Genomic DNA, 10,823 nt, shown 5'->3' with positions numbered 1-10,823 from the left:
TCTCATTTACTTCTTTTGGATTAGAAAATGACCCTGGGGCAAAAGTGACCTCAATTTCTGTAGACACCAGTTTATCCTGGATTGTGTAGTAATTCTTCAGGATCATGTCAGCTCTCCCTTGCCTTTAGGCTGGTGCTTGTTTTAGTTTTTCAGTTGTGTTAAGAGATCGGAGTTACCTAGTTCACCATTACAAGAATTAGATGTTCTCCACATAAAATATGAATTGGACTCTAGTTTCTGCTCTGGAATTTACTAGTAGTTTTAACCTTCAACAACTTATGGTCTATGGGCCTGTTCCTTCATATATAAAAAGAAGGATTTGAGCAGAGTTGCTTGGGGCCCTGAAATTCAGTTTCTACTTGATTAGCACAATTTACTCTAAGTCACCAAGTAGATTTTAGGATAAGGAGCCTAAAGAGAATTACAGAATGTAGTGACTTTTGCTTTTCTTTTTTTTCCCTATAGCTAAGAGAATCTGGAGTATAGTAGGTGCTAGTACATTTTTTAAGAAAAAATAAAGGGAAGGAAAGAACATTTGCTAAAATCTTCTTTTCAACAGAATCACTCACTCTCATCATGGATGTCAGTATTGTCAGTCCAAGAACCCCATTTTATAGTCCTGTCTTTTCTGAGACGGGGTGGAAACAAGAAGAGGACTGAGATCAGTTTGGCTAAATGGAATCTTAGGACACATTATTGGACAGTCCACCAGCTTTGTAGGAGCAAGAAGATTCAATGTTTCAAAGCCCCATTCCAAGCAGTACATTTGACAAAGGTTTATGGAGTCAAAGAGCCTTCTTTCCCCCACCCAGCATTGCATAAAGCCACCCCATTGCTCTAACAATCTGTATCAGAAGATGGAAGGCAAGAACCTTTATCAGAAAACACAAGAAGCTGGTTGACAGTGAGATCTTTGCAACCTCTCTTTGCCTAACAGTCTTTCCTACTGTTTTTCTTTCTGCAGTTTATTGGCATATTTTATGATAAGACACCTGCTTCTCAACTCCTTGTGATCCCACACAAACTATATCAGATAAAATAAAGGACAATTAAAAAGGGAAGGCCAAATTATCACCAAGTAGCTCTTTAATAGTTTAAAAACTGGAGGGCTGTAGAATACTAGTCCTGTAAAACAAAGGTCAAGGCAAGTTTGTCTTCATAACCCAACCCTTAATTGGGCTGCTCTCTTATATATCAATTGAATATCTGTTTTTAAGCCTCCCTTCAACAGTGTGTCTCTCTTACAATTTCCAGAAGTCTAGCTGTGAAACAAATTACAGTATTATAATTTTCCCATGGCTATCAAGAGAGAATAGCAATTTCATAAATTACTATATTGTCAAGATTCTGCTCATCTGATTGATGCATTCAAAAGCAATCATTGAAAATTTTCAATATAAAAAAAGGAAAATAGATAGCAACAGAGGAAATTAAAGGTCTCTTTTGGGATTGTAGTTTTACTGCTAAAGATACATGAAAACTGTGGGCATTGAAAGTGCAGGTAATAAAGCTCTGAGGTTGGCCTTGTATTTCCACAGTCTCTAAGGGGAAGAAAGTCTGCCTAAGAACAGGATGTTAGTCGAGGGATTATGTCGAATGAAGAAAATGAATGGATGGTCGGCCACAAAATGTTCCTCTGGCATAAGCATGCAGAAGGTGGCGATCCCTGCTGTGGCGGCCGCTGCCTCTGTGCCCTCCTCATTCACTTCCACAAAAGACTTGTGGATGATTTTTGATATAAAAAGATCTCTGGTTTCTGACATGCCAGACAGATCAGCCTTGCTATTAAAGAGATCCTCTACACCCAGGCGGGCTAGGTATGAGTTGAGGTTGTAGCTCTCTTCTAGCTTGAACTTGGGCAAGTGAACATGAACTTCAATGAGATCCAGATTCTCAGGTTTGGTCCATTCATGCAGTTTTTCCAAAGTCAGTTGTTCCTCGATCTTGAATGACAATGGGCAAACAGAATAGTTGAGAACAATTCATATAAGTGAGGTAATGAAGCATTATTTAAATGAATGGCCTCATAATAGTTTCCTTCATGTTGTGTGCCAAAACAGATTCCATTTGGAGGATTTCATTTCTCTTTAGCAATTGGTGAGAATAGAAACAAGCTGTGTTCCAAGCCATCAAAGGCCTGAGTAACCAGGAACTTTGGACATCTGCTCCATCAACTACCCAGCCATCCACCCATCGACCCACCCACTCATCCAGGGCTTCCTAAACCCTGACCACACTGGATTACTATGACAGGCCATGATGACTGTTATTACTTTAACTGGTTGATTGGTAAAAGAAAAAAAATTATAGTTTTATTCTATTTATTCTATTCTATTTATTCTGTGGTTATCTGTGAACCTCACAGTACTGTAGTAATCCCTAATAAATTTAGCTTCTGGGGGAAAAAAGAGCCTAATTCCTCATCTAAAATGGAGAGCAATAATAGTCCCTACCTTTTAGCACTGTTGTGAGCATTAAATGAGTCAATGTATATAAAGTGCTTGGCACATAGTAAGTGCTACACAAATGTCAGCTATTATTATTACTATTCTTACTACTACAATTGGACTAGAACAGAACCATCATTCCACTTGTTCTACCGATGCTGATTATCTCTTTTATGAAGGTAGAGAATTTCTTTTTAAAATCAGAGAAGAGATGAATGTGGTAATAATTAAAATAAGGGACACCTTGATTTTAATATATACTTTATACATGCAAATGGCTAATATTAGATGCCTTCCTGATAACAAGTTTGCTTAGGGAGAGGGTAGAGAAAAACCATACAGCAGACTAGCAAGACTAAAGAAAAACCATTATCTTCACAGTTTTACCTAGTCCCAGCTTGGCAAGAATATTATATATAATAAACATAATATGAAATTCACATTAGGAAACAGGCTTAGCTCTCAAGCTAATGTGTCACACAAGTCTTTTCTACCATGTAACTCTTAGAAATTTAATTTACAATCTATATGAATTGTAATGAGAATGGGCAGTGTAATAATAGGAGTTCATAGTACAAGATAAAACTATATACTAGCAATGTTTTGGGATTTTTAATTAAAAAAATTTGTTTCAATAAAGCAATTCTAATTTTACTGCACTTTCCTCTAAAATTCATTTAAGGGCATTTCCATGAGCTGCCACTGACCAATGTTAAATTTAATATATATCTTTAGATGTTCCCCATCAGAACCATTCACTGACAATAGCTGTAAAGTTAAACTTAGGGCTTCAGAGTAGCAAACATTGATGGGCTAATTTACAAAGGAATGCAAAGATTTGTATGGGAAAGCCAAGCAATATCAGTAAACATATAAGAACCTATCACATGACATACACACAAGGCAAAATCGATATATCAGAAGGAAACATGAAGAATTAGCGCAGGAGCCATTACCTTCTTCAGACCTGTGGACTCGTCCTCAATGTCATCTGGCAGCAGGATAACCATGCTGAGCTCCTTGCCTTGGTAAGGCAGTTCCAACACACGACACTTAAGGTCCTCAATGTAGCCATATGGAAAGTTCTTCTTCTGATACATCATTTTCACTGTTTTTGTGTCTTTCTGAACAGTTGAAAAAATAAGTCACTCACATTATTATCTGCATTTTTTTAGAGCAAAGAGTAATTTTATAATTACATCACCTCACCTTATTCAGTCTGAAAGGTGCATCGGTTGTGGTCTTTTTACTGAATTCCTCCTGCCAGTTTCCTTTGAAATAGATGGCATTAACTAGCACAAGTTTAGTCATATTATCAACCACACCTGCAGCCAACAGTTCTGGAATTTTCCCTAAAAAGATAAAGTATTTTTCAAAATTTATATATCAGAATTCTAAATTTGACCTCACATTTGATCAACACTAAAATTCAATTTAAATGCATACTTTTTATTTAATTTCCTTTAATATATTAAGTTAGGAAAACCCTACTGACATGTTTCAACTTTAAACCAACTAAAAGGTTTAAGGGCTAAAAACAGAAAAATTCTTTTCTGGAATGCATGAGAAACAATGAGCCTTATTTTGTGAATGATGATTCTTTTTCAGGCATAAAAAAAAATATTCCTTGATGAAAATGATTTTAATTACTAGTAACTAAGTCACTTCTTCAAATTCTCCAAGTGGAAGCTACTTTCACAAAAAAGACTTCAGCAAATATCAAAGGGTAGTACAGTTAATCCACCAAACACAATTTCCCCTGTGACTACAGCATGGCTATGAAGAATTCCTTTTGTGGGAGACAGGTGTTTGTTCAGTAGGTGCCTTGACTCATTCCATGACTAGATTAGAGAGAACTGTACTGGAGAAACAGCTGCGACAGAGCCTACCACCCCAGTGCTTAGGCAAGATGTTGGCAAAAATACTTATGCCCACAGCAGTTTGTGTCACAAGTATCAGGATATTCTTTTCCATAATTTGAGCAGGCTGGATTTGCCTCAAAACTTAATCCTTTTTATTCTACATTCAAAGTTAGTTTTAATTTTTAAATGTAGTTTTGAGAACTCATAGGAAAATTATTTAGCTGTTTCAGTTAAATCATATTTAAATTTCTGCTTTGGGGAAATCATTCACAGATTGGGAAGATGGAAGGAGGAAAAGAAAGACCAGTGTGTAATGAGTACATTGAGCCCACTCTCTTACCTTCTGTCTGCTCTTTGACCCACTCATTTATCAACTTTCTTGCATCTTCAGAGGCATGCTGAAAATCCACACTGGCCAATTCAGCACCATACATTTTCTGAGTTGAGGCTAAGAACTCCTGAAGAAGAAAGAAGGAAGGAAGGAAGGAAGGAAGGAAGGAAGGAAGGAAGGGAGGGAGAGAGAGAGAAAGAGAGAGAGAAAGAGAGAGAGAAAGAAAGAAAGAAAGAAAGAAAGAAAGAAGAGAGAGAGAGAGAGAGAGAGAGAAAGAGAGAGAGAAAGAGAGAGAGAAAGAAAGAAAGAGAGAAAGAAAGAAAGAAAGAAAGAGAGAGAGAGAGAGAGAGAGAGAGAGAGAGAGAGAAAGAGAGAGAGAAAGAAAGAAAGAAAGAGAGAAAGAAAGAAAGAGAGAGAGAGAGAGAAAGAGAGAGAAAGAGAGAGAGAAAGAAAGAGAGAAAGAAAGAAAGAGAGAGAAAGAAAGAAAGAAAGAAAGAAAGAAAGAAAGAAAGAAAGAAAGAAAGAAAAAAGAAAGAAAGAAAGAAAGAAAGAAAGAGAGAGAAAGAAAGAAAGAAAAAGGGAAGGGAGGGGAGGAAGGAAGAAAGAAAATGTAGTTAACTCCTACTACATACAGAAATGGTTTTCTAAAATCCTTAAAAGCAACAGAAATTGTTCTAAAAGCCAGGAATTTCATTGTAACAAAAAACATTCTAATCCTTATACTTTTTGCATTACGGTAAAAAAACATAACATTAAATTTACCATCTAAAGCATTTTTAAGTGAACAGTTCAGTAGTTTTGGTGTTGTATAAAACTTACAAATTCTTTTCTAACATTTGATTAACATTTTCATAAATAAGTATATACTGATTATTCTTGGAAGTGAATTATGGAATTCACTCCTGCTTTAGTGAAACAGCCAGGGTCTACCTGTTCACTGTGAAAACTATAAAGTGAAATCATATCAATTAATGGGGATATTGTCATGTTTTCATTCTGTATCATTTTCTGAATGGTTATAAAGATAAAAACTGTCTTCTGTGACTTGATTGTGCTGAAAAATGCCTGCATTGTCTCGTGAGTTTAAGAACATGACTGTAAAGTACTTACAGGGAGGAAATTATAGGTTTTCTCTCCGTACAACCTATTAGCAAGTTTCAGAATATAGGGAGCTCCATGTTTGTTGATATCAGCGTTCAGACTCTGAAATCTTGAATGAATATCCTCAACCGCATTGAAATAAAGAGCCTAAAATAAAAAAAAAATTCTTTCTATAACCATTTATTTTGAAACTGATGCCTTAGCATTTGCTTCTATCAAATTAGATTAATGTGTTTTTATTACTAATTTTTGATAAGCCCCAGCTCAATAATTTATTTTTCATTGGAGAACTAATAACAGAGAATCTAAAATTTATAGCTTTGTAAGAAATCATAACATTAGAAGCTGTTTTTATATCACTCTTTGTTATATGTTCCACAAAATGAGTGGTTAATAAGCTAAGTATTTATACATGTCTGTTTTTTTCAAAGAAAATTATAAATGCATGTTCATATGTAAATTCTGTATCAAATATAGTTTTAATGAAAGTTCTCAGAAATAAACAGTAAAAAATAAGAATAATCTCCTATGCAGGAACACAAAGATATTACAGATTGAGGGTTGTTTTTTTTTTTTAATTACACTATCAGCATCAGTAGCTCATTTAAAAATAACATCTATAAACCTAACATTTTGCAAAAATTTAATTTCCATGTTACAAATAAAATGTCCCTTTATGGTTTTATGAGGCCTAGGCTGATTCCTTATTTTAACATGCAATGAACAAAACTATGCAATGTACAAAGTTCAGTTACTCACCAAGATATGGAATATTTATTGCTATGATCGATCTGCTTAAATGGAAATGTAGGGGAACCCTTAAAACTATTCTTCGCTGAGGTAATAAAGTCCCTGGAAAAACCTCAAAATAGAAGTTGACATTGCCCTGCAAAAAGCAACTAACAATTAGTACCCTGGGTTAAAATAAAAAGTGGATTTTGGAAAACTTTAAAATACTTTTATATCTGCAGTAATAAAGACAGTTTTTCATAAAATATAGCAATAGAAGTTTTGTAGCTGGGACAGGTTGATAAACTTGAATCCAGGGATGGACCTTCCCTAGTTATAGGCACCATATAATTTGTGACGAGTATGTTAGAAAGACCTTCACTTTTGGGACTCACTTCCCCTAGTCTCAAGGAAAGCCAGAGCTCCCTTCAGAATTAAAGAACATGTAGCACAGAAGTGCCCTCCACACCCATTAAGGTCAGGTGGAAGGCTAGGCATTACTGCTTCTTCTCCTGCTGTAAGAGCGACCTGCCATACCATCTAGGGCTTGGTCCTGTCCCTGCAGCTGCCTCTCCTCACTTCTGTCCACTTCTTGCAGGGCCCTCTTTCTCACACAGGCACCTGGTGCCAGGCACAGGGCTAGGCCTCAGGAGTACAGAAGCACAGTCATCTTGTAACATAACCCATGGGCTGTTCAATTATGAGGGGCCCGATTGCCCACTGCCAGAAGCATAACTCTGAATACCAGAGTTTGGTGAAAAGAAAAAGAATTGTTTATTTAGAGGTTATACAGATTTAGATTAATGGCAGATTTCTACCGTTAAGTTTTACTTTCTTTAAAACACCCACAAACACATAGTTCTGCCTCCCCGTACCAAACCATGCTAGTTTTAGAATAGAAAAGTTAGCAATATCGTTTCCCTGCTTCTCAGGCACAGCTCAGTTTTACTGGCAGCTTTCAACCATTCAAGTCTGATTGCAGAGGTTTTGCCTGTGTTGTGGTGCTCTTCAGCTCTTAATGCAGAACCATGTGGAGTTCCTAGTCTCCTCGTAAACTGCATGGAGTTCTTCCTTCCCTTTTAAAGCCGCATGGTATTCTCCTCCTCGCCAAAATGCCTGCCAATTTATTTTTAAATCCCTGACTGAGTCCTGTGAAGCAGTAGACAGGGTGACTAATTGTAGCCACTCACAGAATTTTATGTAGGCCCTGTATGTTTTTATCACTATTTTATGGTTAAAAGCCCCTCCCATCTCCTTGGGGGCCCCGCTCTGTAACAACCTGTTCCCTCAAAAAGGCGACACCACCAACTTCTCCATTGTGATGCGTTTCCTATGTGTCATTTTGTGCTTAAAAGTAACATTACATAACAGGTATTACTTATGTTCAGTGGATCCCACTCAAAACAAACTGAAAATTCTTAGTCCAGTAGGAGATGCTGTCAAAGATTTGCCCACTGGAATATAAGCAGCACACTATAGGGGTTCTTTTATCTTTCTTCACTGCCAAACAAAAACAGTGCCTGGCACAGAGTATATGCTCAGTAAAAACTCAATTGTGAATGAAAGCCTGAATAAAAACAAGTTCTTCTTGGGGCTTTTCTGAAAGCCTGGCCTTATAACATATAGTTGTGGAACACAGAAATACAGCTTTTAAAATACACTCTAAGTGTGGTGATTGGGAGTAAGGGGGAGGGAAGTATAAGGGGACAAAATGGTAATGGAAAAAGACACAATAAAAATTTTTAAAAATAAAATAAAATACACTGTCAGAGCTCAAAGACACAACTTTTTAGTACAGAATTGCAGGGAAACCAAACTATTTCTGTTTGTTTCTACTGACCTTGGACATCTGTGCTGCAGTAGTGCCTCTGGTCCCCAGAAAGATCATGGCCAGAGCTGATGAAATGCTTATGGGAGAGATGAAGATGTTTCCAGTAGGATTGTTCTCATTCAAGATGCGGAAAAGGTCCACCACAAACCGGGTGTTTGCCATGCTCAGCTGCTCCATAGTGAAGGCTACAACGCAGAACAGAAGCCTCAGCACACCAGCAAATTAGGCAATGGCATATGTCCATGTCTTCCTCACCCTGAAACACCCTGGAACTTGTCCTTTTCTCTTTCCCCTTCCCTCTCCTTCCCTCCCCTTCCCTCCCCTTCTCTCTCCCTCTTTCTCTCTTTTTTTCTTTCTTCCTTCCTTTCTTCCCTTCGTTGCTTCCTTCTTTTCCTTGCTTCCTTCCTTCCTTCCTTTCTGGAAGGAAAGAACACAGTCTCAGGAGCACAAATGTGGGAACTAGGGATAACTGGCCAAGGATCCACCAGTGACCCACGTTCAGGAACTAGGGTATCATAAAGGGCTCTGACCTTTGGGAGCACACCCCTTACCTGAAATAAGAACGTTTCTATTAGAAAATCATAGCTATCTGCTACGCATTAAAGCAAATTGCAGCAGAGTGATATAATTATTCTCATTTCCAAGATTTCAGTTGCTAATGTTTAGAAAAGTTAAGTGTCCCATACCTAGTATAGGATATGAGTTTAAAAACCCAAGCACCCTCTGCCCCCTGCCTTCCGACTTCCTGTCTAAAATCCGTGCATCCCTCACACATTGATGTTTCTCTCCCTTTCTTCCTGTCAAGTAGTCTTGCCCCTGAGAAATCACCCAGAGAACACTCTAGGATTAAACAACAGGTTTGTTGAGGGGAAAATCGGAGAGGGGTGGAGGAAAGAGAAAACTCCCAGACCAACTCGAGGGTCTAAAGAAATAAGAGAAGCAGAGGAAGGATGCTTCCTCTTTCCAGCTCACAGGCTTGCAAGAGAAAGAGAGAAGGAGAAAAAAAAAAAGGAGTGGAGACTTCCAGTTACACACGCGAATCTGCAAGAATCATGTGTGTCTGCAGGCCCCGGCTCCACATTTTGCCAAACACACATTTAAGTTAGGATGAGTTTAACCACCAATGCATTCAGCAGGCAGGTTATTTACATCTCCCTGCTTTTCCCTCACCAGGCCCATTAATATATCTTGCTAGATCCATCAACATTTCTTCTGGGAAAAAGTGAAGTCCACTTTTTATTTCCTGGGGTGGGGGTGGGGGCTAGAATGAGGTTAATTTGCATAAGGCTCATTTGCATACGCCAAAAGTTCAGGTGGGCAATCCAGCTGTGGCCAAGTTCTGACACTCTCTCCCCCTCTCTCTCAAAAGTAAATAAATAAAATCTTTGAAGAAAAGAAAACACAACACAGATGCTCCCTCCTGGTGCGGGTGACCGGACCTTCCTTGTCAGTTCAGTCGCCCGCTTACCTATAGCGACATCTCTCAGATCCTTAGTTTCCCCACATAGAGGCAAGGAAGAATAGTTAAGCTAGCTGCTTCGCTTGCAAGTAACACAGTGAATTATTATTGCTGTTGGAAAGTAATTTCTAGGATCACATCACATCGGCCTCCTCTCCCTCTCACCCTCCCTCCGCAGAAACGGGAAGCGGTTCCGCCCCAGGGCTGCCTAGAAACTGTCACAAACAGCTCAGGGAGGAAGTGAGTTCCGGAAGCAAGAAAAATACTCCGATCTCAGGCTTCGGCTCTGGCTTCCAGCCACAGTGCTCCTATTTCTGTCCCTCTCAGACCGGCCTGCCCTCGTGCCCAGGGCGTGGTGCGGGGGATCCGGAGTCGCCCCTGGTACTGAGCATAGAGCTGGGGCTGCAGCGTCTCGGAAGTGGGGTGGAGGTGGGAGAGGGGGTAGGGCGGTGAAAGTGGCGGTGCAGGGAGCAGCTCTGGAGAACAGGCAGGGGCTGCGGCGACCCCTGGCCCCGGAGGCTGGCAGAGTCGAGCCGCGAGCAGCCCTATCCTGCCAGCCCGCACAGTACCGCTTCCGTAATGGGCCCCTGGGCCAGCCTTACCCGCTGCTTGCTGCTTGGGCGAGACTCGGGATCCGGGAATGAGGGCAGCGCTCGCAGCGCCTTTATATAGTTGCAGCAGTGAGGCGCTGCTGCCCTGCCAGGTGGGAGAGGCGGGGTGGGGGCGGGCAGTGGGGCGGGCACAGCGTTGGCTCTTTCCCTAGATGACTTCCTAGGAGTCTGGGTAGTGCCATATAGAAGCCTAGGTGAGACTGGACTCCGTGCTGTATCCTACTCAGGGGGTCAGCACCTTTTGAGTCTAAACAAACTCAAGATCTCTGGCAAGGACCTGATGGCCTATGCCTTGCTTAGGCGTGAATGACTGAGATGACATAATGTGTCACCTCTTAGAGGGCGAACTAGCCCCTTCTGAATCTCATCTATATACTCCAAAATCTGTGTCTTTTGTGGCGGGGCAGGGGAAGGCAGGAGGGACCTCCAGGATAAGATGAAACAGAATCATT

At 39.8% G+C, this 10,823-nt stretch overlaps 1 protein-coding gene across 1 annotated transcript; it reads right to left on the bottom strand.

Moving 5' to 3' along the window:
• Positions 1-1,068: 1,068 nt before the first annotated feature.
• On the bottom strand, positions 1,069-10,422 carry SERPINB1 (serpin family B member 1). The gene is made up of 7 exons (XM_090269908.1): positions 10,363-10,422; positions 8,311-8,486; positions 5,751-5,888; positions 4,650-4,767; positions 3,657-3,799; positions 3,404-3,571; positions 1,069-1,943 (listed from the first exon to the last, which is right to left on the bottom strand). Exons 2-7 carry the CDS (start codon positions 8,476-8,478, stop codon positions 1,542-1,544), a joined length of 1,137 nt encoding a protein of 378 aa, XP_090126034.1. The 5' UTR covers positions 8,479-8,486; positions 10,363-10,422; the 3' UTR covers positions 1,069-1,541.
• Positions 10,423-10,823: the final 401 nt, after the last annotated feature.

Source organism: Furipterus horrens, unplaced genomic scaffold (genome assembly GCF_987537825.1).
Source record: "Furipterus horrens unplaced genomic scaffold, mFurHor1.1.pri manual_scaffold_3, whole genome shotgun sequence".
Classification (NCBI taxonomy): domain Eukaryota; kingdom Metazoa; phylum Chordata; class Mammalia; order Chiroptera; family Furipteridae; genus Furipterus; species Furipterus horrens.
Note: the sequence above shows the minus strand (reverse complement) of the source record. Positions and strands in the feature narration are given on the sequence as shown.

Coding starts and splice junctions, on each gene's coding strand:
- SERPINB1 (XM_090269908.1), bottom strand. CDS start 8,478: ATGGAGCAGCTGAGCATGGCAAACACCCGGTTTGTGGTGGACCTTTTC. Junction 4,768..5,750: donor AAACCTATAATTTCCTCCCT/GTAAGTACTTTA, acceptor TTTCTTCTTCAG/GAGTTCTTAGCCTCAACTCA. Junction 3,800..4,649: donor GGTCAAAGAGCAGACAGAAG/GTAAGAGAGTGG, acceptor TTATCTTTTTAG/GGAAAATTCCAGAACTGTTG.